Source organism: Neolamprologus multifasciatus, chromosome 17 (assembly GCF_963576455.1).
Source record: "Neolamprologus multifasciatus chromosome 17, fNeoMul1.2, whole genome shotgun sequence".
Taxonomy (NCBI): domain Eukaryota; kingdom Metazoa; phylum Chordata; class Actinopteri; order Cichliformes; family Cichlidae; genus Neolamprologus; species Neolamprologus multifasciatus.
The window spans coordinates 29,371,493-29,393,241 of NC_140455.1; the positions used below are offsets into that span (position 1 = coordinate 29,371,493).

The 21,749-nt window shown below is 39.0% G+C and overlaps 1 protein-coding gene across 1 annotated transcript; it reads right to left on the reverse strand.

Moving 5' to 3' along the window:
- Positions 1-6,199: 6,199 nt before the first annotated feature.
- Positions 6,200-21,691, reverse strand: pkp2 (plakophilin 2). Its single transcript, XM_085137317.1, has 13 exons — positions 19,716-21,691; positions 17,090-17,160; positions 15,175-15,794; positions 14,948-15,086; positions 14,630-14,837; positions 14,230-14,407; positions 12,252-12,369; positions 11,854-12,015; positions 9,729-9,911; positions 9,282-9,435; positions 8,985-9,177; positions 8,277-8,358; positions 6,200-7,500 (listed from the first exon to the last, which is right to left on the reverse strand). The coding sequence occupies exons 1-13, from the start codon at positions 19,897-19,899 to the stop codon at positions 7,441-7,443; spliced, it is 2,352 nt and encodes a 783-aa protein (XP_084993443.1). The 5' UTR covers positions 19,900-21,691; the 3' UTR covers positions 6,200-7,440.
- Positions 21,692-21,749: the final 58 nt, after the last annotated feature.

The window sequence follows — 21,749 nt, forward strand, 5'->3', positions numbered from 1 at the left end:
TTGTGTGGTGTGGCTGAGACAAACACATTTTTTTCAATGTTTTAAGTCGACATTTTATTCTTTTCCTTATTTTTCTGTGGTGCATTTTTATCCTGGTGATGCTCACCGCCACAAATGAGGAAAACACGTGTTGATGCAATAATTTCTTCTAAGTCGCTTGTTTCAGATCGGATATAAACAAAGGGGGTGCACTAAGTCTCAAATATAAATTAAGGATTATTTTGAATGTAATCATGTAAAGCTACTACAGTAAAGTCCAAGAATAAAAGCATGGAGGGGGACATGAGGACAGTAGACTCACCCACACACAAGTTCTCGTTTCTCTTCAGCACTCTGACAAATTCTTGAAATTTCTTTCTGGCACAACCAGCTACTTTCTCCAACAGCATCCCCTTCATCAGACCACTGCCGCTGACCTTCTGTCCTTCCCTATATCTGTGAGGGAGCGCTTTGTTTGCAATCAGGCCAAGAAGCCAGCTCCTGACCCCTCTGCTGTCAGGCCTACATACCAAAATCCAACTCTTTTTCTCAAACTCTTCAGCATGCCTTCTTCTAACCAGCCTTCTGTGTACCAGCCACAACACAACCTCCTTGACCCCAATCAGTTAGGAGTCAAGCAAGCACTCGCACTTGCTGAATTTCAAAAGCACTCCACTCTTCTCGCACTGCCTCCCTTTTCCTGGTCCTCATCCTTGTTGACCTGTCTGCTGTGTTGCTCAGCCAGCCACCAATTACTTCTTGTTGCAGTGACACGTGCATGAAAGCAGACCTTGAGGTTTGAGAACTTAAAAGAATATGGTCTCTCTCTACCTGGCTGACTCCTTCTATTGGGTCGGGCTCCCTCAACTGCTCAGTCCTCAGCTCTCCCTCCTGCCCTCGCAGAAGTAGTGAGCTGATCTTTTCTTCTTAGGTAAAAATTTCATATTATGTCTCAGAGTGGAAATGTTTAAACTGACAGATTATACTAGGGCCAGGTTTTTCACATGCAGAGGTGTTTGCACACAAATAAAAAAAAAAAAGCAGCACAAGAGTGACCAAAAACCATTCACAGGGGCCACGGCATATCAGAAAATTCTACGACATATAAATACCACTGCACGTGTAAAAGTGGCTGAATGTTCAATGAGTAATAATGATTGTGACCGTACCTGCTGCCTCCATAAAAACGCATTTGGATACGTGGCTGTCCTGTAACAATAAGTCTGCCACTATTTGGACGTTACAGTTTGTATCTGGAGTGGAAATGAGATTTACATAGGATTTAAAGTGACTTTTTAAATCTTAAATTAGGAGTCTGCATAGTTTCAATATGTCCCCATAATTCACTATTATCACTAACCTTTAAAGACTGACGTACACACACTTTCACCTTTATTCTTTGTGTAATTTGAACAAAGCTTACACACAAAGCTTGCGTTCTGGTGGAATCAAAGTCACAGATGTAGTTTTCCCCCCTGTTGTCCTCTACATCTCAAATCTCACATTTTAAGAACATTTTTTAGAACATTTTTTGCTCAAGCACCTCTGATTTTCATGAAAATTGTATGGTTTTAAACTTCGACGTGTATAATGATTGCTGTGAAACGTTAGCTTTAGATGTCAGAATCTTTAAGGCCCATCCATCCCCTTCCAATTTTAAACTACCTGCATATTTTTTCCATTTCCAGCACCCAGTTTGTAGGCATGCTGATTGTCTAGGTGGAATCTTAAAAGTCAGATTGAGCTTAAAATGTACTGATAGGCATATGAAATGCAACAACCACTGAGATTAAATTTGCTGTACAAGACATAAATATAGAAAAACAGTCAAAACGAATGAAAAAGGGAAAAGCAGTCTCAGGTGAGTAGTCTGTAAGGCCAAGTTACTGTTTGATACATGACCCTGATTCCCCAACCCTAACACCACGACTACCACAGGCAAACAGGGATTAGGCAATCTGCATGCTGACCACTAGAATGACAGATGCAATACTTTTAAAATATATACCTGAAAATCGTACATTGTTATTGTTATATTTTATCTATATCTACTGATTCATTTTCATATTAAGAAAAGCCAGTGAAAATTTCAGGCTTTTAATCTTTAATAGTTTTTGAAATATTCACATTAAAACATTGCCTCAGCAAAAAAAGATGATGGAAGTGAGTTGACAGTATCTGATAAAAGGAGCCAAAATTTCACAACTGCCACATATATATCCACATCTTATACCTTAAAATGTTTAGGCAAACTGGAGATGGTTAAGCAGAAGATCCACATTGATTTGAGATTGCATATATTTGAAATCAACTTAGGGATATCTTAGAGTAGATTTTGCTTTGGGCTTTATACCTTGGGCCATTGAAGATGATGCAAATGCACCAGTTATACTTAGGTTAGTTGACGAGTTCAACTAAACGGATTTTATTAGTAACTGGATCAATTATCCTCCCCCCCCCCCACAGGAAAAACTGTGATGGGTAAATCTGCAGCTTTACAGCTAAGACCACATTTTCTACATCACACTTTTTTTTTTTATTCCTAGCTTCAATTCAGGTGAGCTGGTGTCTGCACAGCCTTGAGAAGCTCTGCTTTGTCTGAGACGTGTCTTTCCCCTTTGCCGGTAAAACCTTTGTCCCACTTTTATAAGATCTCTCTGTTCTGCCTCAAGACAAGCGTGTGCACACACAACACACCCTTTCAGCCTAAGAACAAGTGCCCATGTGTTCAAGCAGGATGAAGATCTTTAAAAGCTAAGCACAGCTGCAGGTTATACCACCTAATGAGCAGGTAGTGCCTCCAGCATAGCTTGTTAACAATAGCTGCCTCTAAAACCAACAGGAGTTAAGTTTTTGATGAATTACTGCTTTTATACCAGTCGAAACAGGATAAACTGTCGCTCAACAGTCAGGTATCATTTAAAATTTAACAGACCAATTATGATCTAAACTAAATTTTACTGTAAACGTGATTAGACATGCCTCGGAAGATCCAATGTAACTTTAGTGGTTTCTTAATAAAGGTTACAATTATAGATTTAATTCATAGTTTACTCAAGAGGTCAACGCATAAACTATATGTTGAAAGCAAGATCAGCTCAGGTTTCTCATGCTGCTTTGGACGCGTGAATTTTTTAAGCTCTGTTGCATCATCTAGCTGTTATTGACGTTTTTCACAGAAGCTGTTTTAACATAAATTAGCAGGCAAACACAGGTGTTACTAATTACAATAATATCCGTTTATGCACAGAGCTTTCATTAATGTGTTTAGCAACACCTGTGTTTACCTGGTATTTGTCAAAACAGCTTCTGTGGAAAACGTCAATAATGGGTAGATTATGCAGAACAGAACTTATAAAATTCACATGTGCATTTACAGAAGATAATCACCTGAACTACATAAATAAAGCAGCCATTAAAACAAAGATTTCCTTTCAGATCAAGAGCAATGACTCCGAACACTTAGGCCATTTATTACTCCACTCCTAAGAGACAACAAGACATAAACAATGCGTGCATATAAAGAAGAAATAATCACTAGAACACCTTTGCATTCACTCATTCCAAATGTAGCTTGTCAGATAATTGTTTTGAGGATAAAATCTGCAGTTACACCCCACAACCTTCGTTACAGCTTTAAGCCAGGGTGTAAGGACTATCCAAACGAAAGACGCTAACATTAATTTCATTTTGTATTTTAAGATCAAAGTCAAACCAGTTTAAATCATGTCAAGGTTATGTTTTGACTTACCTAAAAATTTCAACTGCTCTCAGAATTCTGAGTTGAATTTAGAGTTAACTTTTGAGACTACTTAGTAAGTCAAAATTTAGATATCAACTCTAAATTTCTCATTATTATATCAACATTTTTAGATAGGCAACTTGGAATTTTGAGTTATTATATAAGAATATTTAGATATTAGCACCCCAAAAAACAAACGCCAAGCAAAATCAGTATCAGTAACAAGCTTTCATACAACTTCAGCCTAGGTTAAAAACAAAGACTTCTTTCAGACTTAAAGCAGTGATTCAGTTTGGCACCACATGCTGCCAACCATAGGCAGCTAACGTAACATTTTCATTTCTCTCAAAATTTTAACTTACTTCTGAGTAAGTTAATTTTCTTAAATATTATTACGTAATTCGAAAGTTTCTGTTATTAAGTCTAAAATTTGAGATACTAAAGCGTGAGAAGGAAAAATAGTGGCAAATGTAGCATGCTAATGCCATCAACTGAAGATGTTAGCATGCCTGCTAATCTAAAACATCTAGCATCAGCATTTACTATAACGCTGCCTTTCCTGCTGTGTATTTTATTCCAGACATTATTAAAAGATCTGAGGGGTAAAGAAATATCTAGTTTCAGTAAAGCATGAACTTCTGGGCTGGTTAATTCACGCCAGTGGATAGGAGTTTCCCCTGGGTGCTGACATCCCTGACAATAGCCTCAGTGTAAAGCAAAAGCTGGCCTCTCTTGTGCCTGTTTACCACTGCTGCAGCTCTGTGAATAAATCCTTTCTTTCTCTGTGTATTAAACATGTTCAGTTGAGATGTGTCAGTGTGGCCCACTTCCCCGCTCTACTCCAGCAACAAACAAACCTCATGTTTCTTGGCACCTGTTCCTGTTGGTTATTTGGACATATATTATTTCTCTGCTGGTCTATAAATAACATGGGCTTCTTGTATTATCCATCATTATGACATTATTTTTCTTTAAGTCTGCTCACCATTAGCTAAGGCAGGAGGAAGATCTTCTTGTGATGTAAGAAACTATAAACTAAATTTCTGTGAACAGACAAGGAAGCTATTGTTGAAAGGATCTGGATCTTTCTTAGCTTTTTCAACTCCTGTTAAAACCAGGGCTTGGAAATTGTGGTATTTGTCACCAAAACAGTTCAAAGAGCTGGTGAATTAGGGGTGATTAGCAAAAAGAGACGATAGTATTGAAATGGATTTAATATGAGAGCTAATCCATTTTAAAACGTGGATGATGACGAATTTTATATTTATTAAAAGACAAAGTCAACTTGAGTACAGTGTTTGAGCTTTAGCCACGTAACTAAAGCTTTTATGGTACACCACTGCCCCCTGGAGGATAACAGCCTGACTTCATTTTCACGCCCTAAAAATGGGCTCCTAGCTCTGAAATAAGCATATTGCTATTTGACAAGTAGACTCATTAAATTATTAAGTATGTTTTGAGGTGATGGATTTTCTGTCTTATGTTACATGTTACCAACAAGCTTGGATCATAAGATATGCTCTTTAAATCTGGTCTCTGCTTAAGATATGTAGAACGTGTACAAAACCACAGCACTGAACAAGAAAAATACATTCATATTAGTCCTCAAAGCAGCCTTCTGGCATATCGTGCTACATTATATCTTATGCACTTGCAGAAGCACACTATGTGTCTTTTCTTTGCTCTGTCCAGGGTGGTTTTGTAGATGTAGACGGAATCGTTGTCACTGAGTTTTAATTGCTTTGTGGGTTATTGTTAATTAGATTTAAAAAATGTAACCACCGCCTGAAATCACGTGGGGCTTTGATAGATTTCCCAGTGAATCCCTACAGGAATTTTGCTCTCAAATATAGTCTGAGTAAGATCACCATTTCTCTGAAAAAATGGTTTGACAGGGTTTTCTTACCTCTGAGTTTTAACTCTCTCTCCCCCCTATATTTCACGCACCCTCTCCTTCTTCTCATTTCTGATCTGTTTCATAAGGCAGAATATTGAGAACTGAATGATGTGCAAAAGCTGTGCACGCACCCCCTGCAGTTTTGACCTTAAAATCCTTGTCCGGGAGGGCTGATGTTGATTGGCACCCAAACCCCCAACTCCTCCCCCCTTTAGCTGTACCGCAGTGCAGCTCGTGCTGGCAGGCCCCTGCAAGGTTACCGCTGCTTCACTGAGAGGGCTGACAAATGAACATAGAAGGCAAACATCTGAGTATTTCCTCCCACTAGCACTTGCCCCATCTTGCACAATTTATTAGCGAATGATGGAGCGGACCATTTACTGTGGCACTAATCTTCCTTTGTTTACTGTCTGCAGTTTTCTCATAGGGAAATGAAAGCTTAGGGAATACATAGCAGACTGTGGTCATTTGTCATTCTGTAATGCAAAGCTATAGTGAGTCATATAAATATTGTATGAGCTGTAATATTCTGATATGTTCTTAAATAAATGAGGGAGACAACGAGTAGTAGATTTGATATATTTCTGGTGACAACTCAAACCAGTTTTCTTTTCTTTTTGTACATAACAGTTTAAAAGTGGCCCAACCAATCTTATAAGCCGATACTGGAAAATCAAAAATATGTCAGTGTGTGTTGTCTAATATCTACCAAGCTACATGCAAAATTTCTAACACAGCATAATGTAGAAACTACTATAGAACAATCTGCAAAGCAAATTCAAGGCATTTCTTTGTGACCAGTTTCTGACCGTACTCTAAAACACATTCATAAGAAGTTGGTCTCTCATTTTAACTCTAAAATAACCACATATCAGCTCCATAAATTGGTATCAGAATTGGCCTTTAGTGTGAAATATCTTCTTTATGATGTACACCTTGCTAGTACCAGGTTGGAACCCCTTTTGCCTTCAGAGATGCCCGTGCAGGACAGCATGTGCAAATTGTAGCCTCAGTTTCCTATTCTTAGTTGATGGATGCGGCCTCCTGGTGCAGGTCGAAGCAGTCTGTCCGTTCTCCTCAGACATCAACAAGGCATTTTCACATAGAGAACAGGTTAACAAGCATTTGAGTCGCGGTAATGAGTCTTTGAGCGCATTCTGTATTCTTTAATGTACAGCATCATTTGGTTTGTCTTAAAAAAAAGCACTTCTTCATTGATGATCTTCATTTTAAAGATTTCATTTGTCTTACAACATCGACTATTATAAACTGACAAGCTGCCGTTATAGAAAGGAGGGGAAAAAAACCCATACAACATAAACCGAAAGAAATACTTCAAATTTCAATAGGTGTCTTATGATTAGTGTATTTTCTGCTGTAAAAAAAACATTCTACATTCATCTGTCATTTTTATCATAAGGCACTACAACAATGACATGCTACACAAGGATTAATAACAACTAAAAGGTGCTTTAAAGGTCACAAAAAGTGTGGTACAGTTCTTCATGAATCAGGTTTACCTCTTTTTAAATAAAACATCTCATTCATTTTGTGGTATCAGAAACATACATTTGATAACATGAATCCAACTAATGCGAACATTAGGGCAAATAGCTGGAGAGAGATTTCCAAATATAAAACAAACAACCAAAAAAAGTCCATCATTTAAAAAAGAGTTTCAATGTAGTTTCCAATGTTTGGTTGTAGCATGACAAAAAACCCCAACAAAACAAAAACAACAGCAATAAAAAGAAACAGTCGCTACATACAGATGAGATGAAAACTGTGCCGATAGCGTTTATGAATCCACGGCTGAGTTTCATCAGGAGCTCAAAGCTCTTTTTATCTTCGCATTGACGAAATCGTATTTCTTGAACCCCCGCTGTTGAAAAAGTGTAGATTAGCGTGCTGTATTTCAGACGTTCAAAAAACATAATGTATGTCTTCGTACTGCACCGAACTAAAGACTTAAATGTCAAAAAGTTATTTAATGAACTGAATGATGCAAATGTGCAGTTTAGTGCTGTGAAATACTACAAATTTTGGTATCAATCTGATACTAATAAATACAAGGGCAGTATTGCCGATATCAATACAGACAGCGATACTTTTAATCTATAATGGCGGCTTATATAAGAAAGAGCAGTGTGGCATGAGTTATGAGATGAGTCATGACCAATTTGCCAATTCTGAACATATTTTCACAACCACCAAAAATACTGCATGTTTTACTTTTCTCAATAATTAGTTAATACAAACATTTCACCATGTTCAACCTAGTGCATGTTTGAGCTATATTTTCCACTTGGCTACATACTTAACATAGAAACAAAGGATCAGTCCTGTCATGCTAGTATTGATCTGATACCAATATCAGCTTGGGTATCGATACTATGGATATTTAGATCAATCGTCCCACCTCTAGGGTAGTTTTTCTTAAAGACACAGCTGAATAATGTAACATGCAGCAATGTATCAATAACTAGCAGCTCAGTTCTTTGTTTAAATTAAACAACTTAAAGAGGAAAAGAAGCCATTTCAACCCTCTAAGCTTAAAACACATTTTTAAGTGCTGAGACAGAAACTTAAAGTGCTCATAATGAAGTGTAAAGACATGAAGAAATGATATGATTGAATGTGACGTGTGCAGGAACTCACTTTCTTGAGGGTCTCATGGACTTCATTGTGTTGCCATATTACGTGCAGCAGAAGGCACGCTGCCTTTTGCATACGACTGGGTCTGTAACGAGGAGAAGGAAAAGGTAAAAATAATATCACACATGGTCAAAGGAGCTTGCAAAGAAAAGCGTCTGGACTTCTTTAAGTTGCTTGAAGACGTTTCACCTCTCATCCGAGAAGCTTCTTCAGTTCTAAGGTCAAATGGTGGGGAGTCCCCACTATCTGGGACTCCCCACCATTTGACCTTAGAACTGAAGAAGCTTCTGTGTGTGCCCCTTTTCCACGCTTTTTAAAAAACTTCCAGTTGCATGAATTCTGGGCTTTACCTTTTCCCGCTAGTACGATTCTAGCATTTGTTAGTATGTTAATTAGGCATGTGGAATGTGGCATGCACCCATACAACCTACGAAAGCAGTTCCCTCATAACTTTGCGCTAGCCTGTTCATAACTTTGCATGGCTATAGCATTTACTCACATCAGTTTTTTAATTATTCACTTTTATCTGAAGTACCGAGACTCTGAAGAAGTTACTTTATGTTATTGCTACTTAAAGGAACTAAATACAATGGATTAGGTAAATAATGACATAAAAATAACAAACAAAATAATGGCACATATATCATTATCTTGCATTGAACATACAACTTCTCAAGTCTTGTATCTGAGTGATTTATTAAGGTAACTAACCCATTGTCTGTCTTGCTGATGTTGATGATCTTTGCGATGCCGCGGTTTTCGATTATTGCGTTGGCGTTCTTCGCATCACTCTGGCACAGGTAAGTCAGGATTTCACATAGAGAAATCGTCACCTCACTAGTCTGGTTGACGTCGGTGCTGTCAAAGGGCAGCATTTTCACCATCTCTGGCAACACCTGCTTTGCTTTAGGAGTAAAACAAGTCATGTAAAAGAGCCGTTCAAAAGTGCGGTTTGTGGTCGTGGTGGAACGATAATGGGAAAAGCTTAGAGGAGACATCAAAAGTTACCAATGGCAGGGCGAAGTCGATCGTAGCGTGAGAGGTTTCTGATTAGAGATACAGCAGGTATCTTTAGATTACTACTTTCACCGTTTAAAATTTCCTTAATCTTCTCAAGACCATTTTCCCGCTGAACAATGATAACGGCGATGCCTCTGTTTATCTGCAGACCACAGAACAAACATTTTAAATATGTCTTACATGTATGACTATATAATACATATACATGTAAATATAAATGTGCTAAACAATACTAAAGCATAATGATCAGGTGGCCAAAACAAAAGCTGTTAAATCTGTTAAGCTGTCAAACAGTATTCCAGACTACTCTACCCTTCATTTGACTCATACATACATCTAATAAAGTGTCAGAGATACAGTAGACACACTTGCCTCTTTTCTGCTTACACATCGAACCTATAATTAGATTAAGAGCTGAAGTCCTTCCCATCTTACCTCGTGTTTTCCAGCTGTGATGTTCTGCAGAGCACCAAGGGCAGCCTCCTTGATGGTGTCACTTGTACTGCAGGCCATCAGTGATATGTACATCCTGACAGTGATCGTGTCCCACAGCCACTCTATGCCATGGGGGTTGGGGTTGGGCTCGGGCTCCAGCAGGGGGTGCTGATGCACTGCATACTGAGAAGAAGGAGTTTACGAGACAGACTCCAGGTATGTGGGTCCAGTCGGTTCAAATTTACAACAAGAAGCGGGTTAGCAATTGATTTTATTCAGTATGGGCATCTAAAGACTGGTGGTGCATCCATTTTTCCACATTTTCACATTGGAAGTTTAAATTCCTGCAAAAGACATACTTATACAGCTTTAGGGAACCAAATCCACGCATCCAGATTTCATTCTTGTAGGAGGCAGAATAACAATCACTGTTAGAGCAGCATATTGAAGCCCATAGTTTTCAAAAACTATGCAGTCAGTAGTTACAACTTCTCATTACAGCAAATACCTAACCAACCAGTCACATGTCAGCAACCCTGTATATTTAGGTATATAGACATAGTTTAAATGATGTGCTGAAGTTCAAATTGAGCTTAGGAATGAAGAAGAGAGATGATTTAAATGTCTTTGAATGAGCACAGTTGTAGCTGCCAAACTGGGCTGGTCTGACTACTTCAGCAATTACTGATCTTCTAGGATTTTCCCACACAACCATGGTTTACAGAGAATGGACCAAAATAGAAAAAAATATCCAGTGAGCGGCAGTTCTCGAGGCTAAAATGCCTTGTTGAGCCAGGACTTGTTGATCTCAGAGGAGAATGAACAGACTGCTTCCAGCTATGGAAAGGCAAAAGTAATTTTTTTTTTTTGTAAATTTTAAATAACCGCTCATTACAGCTTAGGGTGCAGAAAACGCAGCATGTTGAATCTCGAAGCAGATGGCTGCAGAAGCCCACACTCCTGTCAGATAGGAACAGGAAACTAAAACTACATTCCACATAGGCTCATTAAGATTGGACAACAAAAGCCTGGAATAATGTTGTCTGGTCTGATGAGTCTGAATTCAACTCAGATTATAGTGGAAGAAATTGGCGCAAGAAACATCTATACTCTCTTGTATCAAAGGTTCAGGCTGCTGGTGGTGAATGTTTCCTGACACACCTCAGATCTCTTAGTAACAACTGAGCATTTTTTAAATGCCAACATAGACAAAAAGTTAAAGAGGCTTAGTGTTATTTAAGTGTTTCCTTAAATAAGGACCAGACACATGTTTTGATTTAGTAATTTCTTTTTTTTTTATCTGATCAGCAGCCATTAACCCAGTTATTTCCACATTAATGTAGGATTCAGAGCACATAAAAGCTGCCTGAGAGTTCAGATGTCTTATAAAAACTTCTATAACTGTGTAACTGCTACTCATAAGCTGGACCTTGTATGGCATTTTTACTCTGACTTGTTTTGTTTTTGCTTTGTTCTGATGTTAAATTTGATTTTGTACCACTAACAGCGTGTCTTCGTGACCAGGTTTCCCTTGGAAAAGAGATCTTAATCTCAAGGGACTTCCTAACTAAATAAAGGCTCATTAAAAAAAATGTCAGCAAATATCAACAAGAATTTAACTGATAGCTCAGGATGTGTGTTTTTTAAGCCGCTTTAGCTTGTCTAGCAGATGTAAAGTTGCAATCCACCTCCTCCCCACTTCCTCCTTTAATGCTGCATTTGACTTCATTAATGTGATGTCCATTGTCACTGATGCCTGCTTTGTTGCTACACACATGCAACTGCACGGAGGTGTCAGACCAGAACCATAGCATCAAATAAAATTACTCCAGATGGAAAAAACAATCATCTTTTGAGAATTGTGCTTCTGATTGTCATGCTATGTAGAGCTATGGCTAACTTACATAGATAATAGCATAACAGCAGCAACACTGGCGCACCTGGTAAAGCAGTAATGTATAATGCATAATTTGTTTGGATGTTTCTCACCACCAATATAATACAAGAGAAAGCTAAATGAGCATGTTCTAGTAAGGATGATTAAAGATGTTCTCTCACACTCAGATATTAAACCATAAGAACGTCTTTTGTGTTGTCAGGGTCCATTAATGTGTAAAGAGATTACCTCTGTGATCTTGGCACTGCGATAAGAAAAACAGCCCGGAGTCTTTGGCTGCGAATCCAAGTCTTGGCGAGACTCTGTGAGAACCTGGTCGTTTTTCTTCGGAAGCTCTGACTCAATCCGATAAGACAGGTTGTGCAGGATACAGACGCAGTTCTCCGTGGGCTTCAGAGTAGATTGAGATGTAGATGAAGAAAGAAAGTAAAGATTGTCTGGCAAACAATTTAATAACATACGGGGACACAACAGAAACATAGAAGGGAATTCTAAGAATTCAGGCAAAGTTTACATCTGTTTGAAAGTACAAGTAAAAATCATTTGTGAACATGTAACAAAAGTGTTGTAAATCAAAGCAGTTTGCCATGACGCAGACACAGTGAGGACAAATGTTTTCACTTCACCTTGTCATCCATCTTACGGTTAGCTACGGTTCCCCGGATGTAGTAGATCAAAGAATCGATGAGATTGTCACAATTCCTCATTGCTTTCCTGACATTTTGGCCTGCGGAACTCAGATTTCTAGAAACAAAAATGTGCCAATTAGATAAGCCCATTTTAATAAAGTAAAAAGTGCTATAAAATATTTTTCTGTCATCTACACAATTGTGCAAATTAATGGATTCACTATTTTGGACATCTTTCCAATGTCCGTGGCAATCACAGAAAAATTATATCACAGACTAGTAAGACTAGCCTGTTCTTATGCAGCCCAACCAACAGAGGGAAATAAATATGAAAATTAACATTCAGAATCCCCACAAGAGGCTCTTTGTGCAGCCATGAGGAACTCCCTTATTTAATCTACTGGGTGCTCAAAAGGCTTTAGAACATGATAAGGAGAACTCGATAACACTGGGTCAGAGAGGACTGAATGATTTCAGTTCAGCAAAGCCGGGGAAAGAGAGAGCTCGATGAATAATTGAGTCTTTCACTCTTTTCATCTGGCTATAGTTGCCAGGGGAGAAGTGGCTCTTATATCTCCTGCTTTGCAAACAGAGAGATAATGTGTGTCTAAACAAGTCCAAAGCAGAAGTACGAGGCATAATCTCAGACCCCAGTAGATAAACTGTGGTTTGACATAATCACATGATAGTAAAGAAACTGTATAAAAATGGATGGTAGTTACTCTCTTGCTTATTATAATTTTAGTAACTAGGCAGTTCCAGACACTTTCACAGAGCTGCTAGATGAACCCCAGATGTTTCTTAAATCAACCATCATATAGTTCCTCTGCCCTTTGCACGCTCCTTCAAATTCTTGTACTGTTCACCTTTCTCCATTGGGTTCTCTACACATACCCCTCTAATCTACACCAATGAGAAAATTGACAATAGCATTAGTTCAGGTAGACCAGAGAGCCAAGCCTAGTGTCCTATCCTGGTAGATCAGCAGTCTACTTTGTCTGATGGATCAGCTGATACTCTTTGTTTAGGTTGCTTTTGCATCTTCAGTCATTTCCATCCCACATTGTAAACAAACAGTAAAAAACAGAAAGTGTGCTGGTCATTTTCTGCTAATGCATTACCTATTTTGCTTGTTTGTTTCGCACAAAAATAAATTTTCATATATGGTGAAATGGAAAGAACACTGCATAATGGAAAAAACCACAACAACCTCTTAGTTGTCATTGATACCCAGGGTCAGTGCCAAAGCTTATAGAGCAGATGGAGAAATAACTTTTATCTGAAGACATTTGGCTCAGTTTACTTTTAGATTTCATGAAGATTGAAGCCAAAAGTACATTGATACTGTTAAATGAGCACAGGTACCCCTGCAATAGCTTACTGGCAATGTGAGAGTTTAGTTCAGATCCAAAAAAAAGCTGGAAAGCATTTTAAAAGCACAATGTAACTATGGGCAGATCTAACAAACACAAGCCCCTGGGGTTACAAAACACTACCACACCAGGTTTTCCATTTATGCCGATCCATCTGGAGGCCCCCAATCAAATCTATGTCACACAGTACATAGACTGGTTTCAGTCATTATGCAAATGGGGGAGTTTAAATTACATCGTATATATAAGATTGGGGAAACCTGCAGTCAGCTGAGATTGAAGAAGTCAATTGGATGAGTGACAAAACGTTTCTCCCACAAAATGCTACGTCCAGATGAATAGAATCAACTTTTGGAGGGTCACACAGTACAAATCGCTGGAGTTTGAGGATGTAGGTGATAAATTCAGAAGCAGAAGAACTTTTTGTCCTTCAGGAATTAAATGCTGTGATCCCAAACAATATCTTCTGATCTGCTGAAATCTTTGACCTCTTCTGTTTATAATCAGCAGATTAAGTGACACCTACAGTAGTTTTTGGTTTATCCCAATGAAAAACATCCCAGCAAGTACAGTTTTTTCGCAGCTAACAAAAGAGAACCTACCGCAGGCAGCTGGTGGCATTGATGAAAGTTTCATCATCCACTAGCAGTTCATCTTTCGGATTCTCGCCTTCAAAAATGCCAGAACTGGGAACAAGAACAGAGCGGCTGAGAGTGGATAAGGCACGTTCTGGAAAAGCCTCTTTCAATATGTCATGAGAGGAGAGGTTCCACAAAAGACCTGTGAGAGAGATTGAGATTTAGTTTTTTGCAATGAGATTAATCACAACAATATAAATAAGCTAGTGCTGCATTGCATATACCAGTCTCAGAGCATGATTTCATATGTATCAAAGGCAATGTTTATTTAAAGCGAGTAAAACCAGTTTTGGCAAGAGCTTGAAATTTGCAAACCTAATCAGATTAAAATTAGGACATGTAGCGTGTTTAAACACAAACTAACCCGTAAGATGCCGCCTGGTCTCCTTATCACGGCTGCTATTCAGTACAGTAGGAATCAAAGACAAGCCTGCGTTTTCCTTAACTTTAAGCTTATTTTCATCGTTCTCATAAACAGCATTACGCAGCGCCCCGGCAGTGGCATGCTGCACTTCTTCGCTGTCATTGTTAAGAAGACGCATGAGCTTCTCAATCCCATTCACACAGCAAATCTGGAGAAAAAAGAAAAAGCAAGAGTGGACCAACGATTGACAAATTCATGTATCAGGATTTATAACCGCTCTGCATCCTTAACACATAAAATACCTGTGATTAAACATACCTTGCCTCTAGCAATGGCACTCTTGAAACATTGATTTTGTATGAAACTGGTTGCAAAGATCAGTTTTTCCTCTTCATTCTGGGTCAAAAGCTGCACAGCCCTCTCCATTGTCATCATCTGAGTCTTGCTTACTGACATCCTGTGTGAAAATCCACAAATGTTTCAAAATGTAGATTATCAATACAGGATCATATTGAAATAATGAATGTGCAGAACAAAGGTCTTACGGTTTTGTGACATTCTGCGCGTGCATCTGCTTAATGGGTAACTGCGTTGCTGCCCGCCTGCCAGCATCCGTCTCCACACTGCTGACAGAGGGCGGGTATGAGTTCACTCTAAGGGATTTATGGTGGCCCCTTTCCGTCTTCTGCTTTAGCCCGAACATGCCATCCTCAGGCTGGATAGAACTAAACATGGTGTCACCATTTCTTCTCTGCATTTTTTTTGTGAAAGTTGGTTTCACAGTACTTTGTCTGTAAGTCCACTGAGAACCATATTCTCCATTCTTCCGAAATGCAGCATTTGCAGGTACAGATTGCAATCCTAAGATCTGTCTAAACGTCCTTTGCTGGACGTTCCTTCGTGCAGGTGTGTATGCACATCTCTGTGTGCTATGAGGTAAATCTGAAAAAACATGGTGGTGAAAGGAAGCCGACTTTGCCAAGTGAGTGCCAACTTTGGGTGAATGACTTGGTCCTGAGGGGGTGGGCATCCCAAAATAAGTACTGCATTTAAGGGTCCTATGAGGTTGCTGTGGGATTGACTGAGGGGACACTTCCAGCCTCCTGGATGGTTTGCGCTCATGGTCGCCAGAGAAGGAGTGACTGGAGAAGGGCGATCTATTTACCTGTGAGAAGGAAAAACAAAAACAGCTTTAATGCACTGGCCTGGTTACCCTGCTTTTTCACCTGTATGGGACTTTGTACTTCCATATATATACACTTGGATGTCATTATAGTCAGAAATACACAGCACAGCAACTACTTGTGCAAAAGGTCATTATGATGTCTTGGTAACCCCACCCCAATGCATTTATCACTGTGCACGAGTGAACAGAACAAACTTTAGCACAAAGGAATACTGATGTGGTTTAAAATATATGACTTATTCCTTGTGCACAGTGATAAATGCATTGGGGTGGGGTTACTGTGTGAAGGACCAAAAAGCTCTCCAGAGAGTGATCCGTTCAGCAGAACGCTGCTGCAGGATTGCTCTCCCCCCGCTTCAGGACACCTACACCAGGAGATGCCGGACTAGAGCAGAGCAGATACTGAAGGACCCGTCCCATCCTGGCAACAAACTGTTCCAATTTCTGCAATCCAGAAGGTTCCGCATCATCCGGGCAAGGACAGAGAGACTCAAGAGGAGCTTCTATCCCCAAGCCATCCGGGCCCTAAACACACACACCCGCCCTCTCACATCATCTATAATTGACTGAGACAGGACTCTCTTCCAAACACTCTAAACTCAGGCACAATGTACATTCCAAATTCCTTTAATTTTAAATATGTTTATATTGTCTATTCTGTAAAATAGTCAGATGTCCATTCACATTAATGTACAGAATTCACCTGATATATATATATATGAATAAAATGTTCTTCCTCTACCCCCCCCCCCCCCCCCCCCCCCATTTTTGCACATGTTGAGGAGCGTGTCAGGATACATTTCACTGTGTGTTATACTTGTATAACTATGCATGTGACAAGTAAAGAAAATTGAACCTTGAACCTTAAAGTAAACACTGTTGCATAACAGATAAGATACGAAAAGAATACAATGATTTATTATTCAATAGACTTGGGTTCTGTGAGCATGCATAAAGCAGCAGCAGGATACCACAGAGAACCATTTGCCTGTATCCAAATTATGGAGTACAATATTTAAAGTGCAGTACAGTATGAGGCCACAAGTTCAAGTAGTTTGTCCTTTTATAATCATTCTGTACAGGGACGACTAAAGCAAGCATGCTGAGCTGAATGCGCTTAATATCTGTGGAGGAATCTGCATACTTCAGATCTGTATTAGCTCTAACAAACAGAAGCGAGATGAATATTCTAGTGATCGATTAGGATGACAAATGTCCCCAAAATGTTTGGGTGCATGTGGTGGTGCATAGGAATAAATAAAGGAGAGTCTTACCTTCGTGTTCGTTAAAAGTCCATCTGCATCATTTAAGCTCGCTGTTTCATATTTCTGTGAACAGACACCACCTGAAACAAGTCAAAGAGGTTTGGTTAGTCCGTATGATAATTCCCACCATGCCTGTTAGTGTTCTCATATCTGGATCGTGATTCCGACTCTGGTTTCCTCAGCTTTGAAAGGACAGTGCACACTCACGGTGCACAGCAGACATCTGTGCAACCTGCAAAATAAATGGCATCTAATTTAAAAAGAAGATGGAAGAGAGATGGCAAAGCAGTGAGATTAAATGGATCGGACATTAAATGCTATCTGTTAAATAATGTTTCATGACACATTAGGCACGTTTGTATTATGTATCATTGAAAAACTCCTTGAACTCTGAGCAGGTGTAACATCTGGTTTACAGTTGGTGACTATCACAGCAGTAGAGCATGATTCACTTATCATTATCAGTGACCACTTGTGCCCTGTGCATGGGATTATTGTGATTCTGGGAGAGAAAATTCCTAGAAATATTATTACAATGCAGCAGATATGTCAGCAGTACGGTGTACATTTTAGGACATCATCAGGTCTCAGGAAAAAAGTTGTCAGGTATCAAGAAAAAAGTTGTCAGGGCTCAGGTTTCAGACAAAAAAATGTCTGAGACCTGAGACCCGACTTTTTTCCTGAGAACTGAGACCTGACATTTTTTTTGTCTGAGACCAGACAACTTTTTTCCTGAGAACTGAGACCTAACATTTTTTGTCTGATACCTGACGACTTTTTTCCTGAGAACTGAGACCTGACATTTTTTGTCTGATACCTGACGACTTTTTTCCTGAGAACTGAGACCTGGCATTTTTTTTGTCTGAGACCTGACGACTTTTTTCCCGAGAACTGAGACCTGACAACTTTTTTACTAATACCTGACGACTTTTTTCCTGAGACCTGACAATGTCCTAAAATGTACACCGTACAGCAGACTTATTATAGGTTTGTATTTTCTGATTAGTTTGTTTTTTATTTCCATTTGGTTTCGTTTTTAATTTGGTTTAGTCCAAGTTTTTAACTGTTGGAAAATGTTTAGTTTTAGTTGGGTTTTTTCGTTAAGTATTATTGTAATAAGGGAACATTTTAAAAGCAGTTGACTCTCAGTCTTCTAGACATTCAGAGTAATAGTGAAAACTTTGAAATAATAATATGAAAATTCTGAGCATATTTTAATGATGAATTTACCTTCCACAATACTTAGTTAAAACGCACACACAGACACACACTTTTCATGTATTTTGAAAGTTGTTTTTTGGAGAGCTGGAATGTAAATGTGCCTGTCTCTGAATCACTTTGGATCAACTTCTGTTGTTTAAATATTTTCTAGTCTATAAATAAAATAAACAAGACAGCAGACACAAAACGGTTCAGAGATTTTTCTTTTTTTTAAAAAAATGTAATCCATCCATCTTTCTCTACTTATCAAATTTAGGGTTGTGGTGGTGCTCACCCTGAACCCATCACCAGGCTATCACAGGGCGCATACACAGAGACAACCATTCAGTCACATTAACGCCTGCGGCAAATTTAGAATTGCCTGTTAACCTAACATGAATGTCTCTGGACCGTGGGAACACCTAACACAGCCACAGGGAGAACACACAAACTCGAGAGGAAAGGACTCGGCTGGCCGGTGAATCCAAACCCAGGACCTTTTTGCAGTGAGTTGACAGTGCATTATAACAACGAAATATTTTAGGGGGAAGAAGTCACAAAATAAATAATGCAAATAATAAAAAGTCTTGCAAGCCCCTTTAATAGTGCTCTGCAATCTGTAAAGACTTGAGGGGAAGCCAGTAAAAAAAATTCTTTCATTTTTATTTACAGGGTAGTGTTGACTCATGTGGTTAACCATCCATCTAAACACACCTAACAAACCTTTTAATAGTCAGCGATGCTTCATAAATTCAACCAAACCTGTCCAGATACAGGCAATATTACTTTTAATTTTTTATAGTTGTCAAAATTGAATAGCAGACCTCTTTATTTTTGGCTACCAATACTTAATAAATAAGGTCATCAGTGGATGACATAGTAAACTTCTGGTTCTGGCAGTTATCACTTTTAGGGAACTGCAGAAACCTGTTAGACAAGAGGATTAACTAGGAAGTGTGCATTCCACTTACAGAAATGTCTGTGTTTACAATAACTAGACTTCTAGTAAGCTCCCCTTAATGCAGAGCACAGCCTCGGGACAGACAAAAGCAGGGTCTGGCAAAGGAAAAGGGTTTCATAGTTTACTTTAGGGGTTTCCAGCTTGGACCCTTTTGAAAGGGTAACATAGCCAACAAGATGGGAAAGGAGGAAAAACTCTTATAACTCTAAAAATACTTCTATTATTATTATTCATATTAATATTGTTTGTGGTTATTATTATTCAGTAAAACAGTTGATAGTTCACTAATCTACCTGTACATGTCCCTGACATCCTAAAGTTTAAATATTAGATTTGGAAAGTGGGAGGAAGTTATTTTTGCTACCACTCTCATTCACTTCATTCATTAGTACTACTTCATTAGCTTGGCTTACAGTGCACCCGGTTTCTCCCAAATGCGTCAAAGTATGATGCTGATTTCAAAATGAACATTACCATTTGACTGAGTCTTTTTAGACTTCCTGGACATTGTGAGCTGAACCTGCCGATGAACCCGCTGGTTCCGGTCCTCATCGGGCTGCGTTGAGAATCGCAGATAGGCCGGCAAAGCCAGGCTGGTGTCATCCAGCACAGAGGAGTCGTGCGCAGGTAACGCCGACTTAAAAAACGGATCGTCCATTGTGGACAACAAAAGAGAGCAAAAGAAAAAAAACAACTCGCCAAGAGTCGTGAGGTCAGTTTTTCCTTTTAACCATATAAATAGGGATCCTGGAATAATAGTCGACGCTGCTTTGTTTCTCCCACTTTCCCTCAGCTAGGTACAGCCAGGAGGGCGGGGCTAAAGGCGCACCTGAGGTGTCAGGTGTCACCACGAGGACACGTCAGGTAACAATGTGTGAATGTAGCTGTGTGCTTTAATTATTTACTTTTATTTCCCTGCAGACTTTAAAAAAAAAAAAAGTTTAACGGCCGTTTTGAAATTGTAAACTAAATTACTCAACACCAATCAACATTTTTAAAGATTCAGCTAACACTAATGGGGAAAACTGATATATTTGTCCAGCAAAAGTTTTGCCTCTGTACACCACCATGATGGATTTTAAATCAGTCGATCAAGATGTGATTATATGACTTTCAGCTTGAACTCAAGAATAAATGTCTGCATTAACTGTGCAGGAAGTGCAGTCATTTTCTTCAGACGTTCGGGAGTAATTCGAGAGACTCAGGTCAAGTGTGTCATATTTGACACCTTTTTGGGTGAGTTTTTTATATCTCTACATCATCAGTGTGATAGATTGCACTCTAAATTGCAAGGTTCAATAAACACTTGAAATAGCTGAATAAGCTACAAACACTTTTTTAAACATAAAATTGGCCATAGAAGAGCATCCTACTTCTTTGCCTTGGCACAAAATTCATCCTGCTTCTTCCATCAGCATTCACATCATCTGCAAACACTAGTGGCCCACTTCTACTTTCACCATGTCAGTGCCATCAAACTGCTTTCACCATGTTTGACAGATAAGGTGTTATGCTTTGGATCATGAGTGCTCCATACTTTTCTCTGCCCATCCATCCAGTACAAGTCTGTCCTTTATTTTTTTAATCCAGAACTTTGCCGGCTGTTTTAGATTTTTTCTGATTTACTCTAATCCTTCCTTCTTGAGCTTAACCAGTGTTTTGCAGCTTGCTGTAAACCTACATTTCCACCCATGAAGATGTCTTTTTATATTGTACATCTTGGCAATGATACACCTTCCTCCTCAAGAGTATTGTTTACTTGATAAGTTTTTTTTTCTTCAAGATGGAAAAAAATCCTGTCACCATCCACTTTTATTAGCTGAAAGCACATAATAAACCTAATGAGGGCCATCTTCTCACGCACAGACATCTCTTTGGGTAACTTATTTAAAAAGCTTTAGAACACAAATTCAGCGGTTTTGTACTTTTGTTAAAACTCTTCAATGAATTTTGACATTTTTTTTACTCCTCTGTGATAGTGTAGAATCAAAAAAAACAACAAAACTAACTGTTAGTGCGGTGGGGACTTTGTCAGCAGATCTCTGTGATCTGCACTGTGCTGTTGTGTTCAAAGGAAACTGCCGATGGATACGAGGAACTGGGTCCAGCAGGTATGCCCTTCCAGACAAAGGAGCCGACGTTGGACTTTCACAAGTTGTAAATTACGGCTACTAAAAAAACCTTTACAGCCTTGACTTCAGTGAGAGCTCCCTCACAATCATAAAAAGCCTGAGATTTAATTCTATGTGAGGCTGACTCGATTCTCAGAGACATTAGCCTGTATTCAGCTGTGTTAAACCTTATGGTAAAGCTGCACTCAAGGCTCAGGTACTTTGATGAAATGTGGATTTGCTGTACTCTCCCGACTGAGGGGCTCTGTAATAGTCACTCCATCGTGAAACTTGGAGAAAAAGAAGCTAGCAAACACACATACATACATGTATAAACACACACACAAACACTATGGATTAATTTGACAAATAATTCTTGCATATAAAAACATTTAAA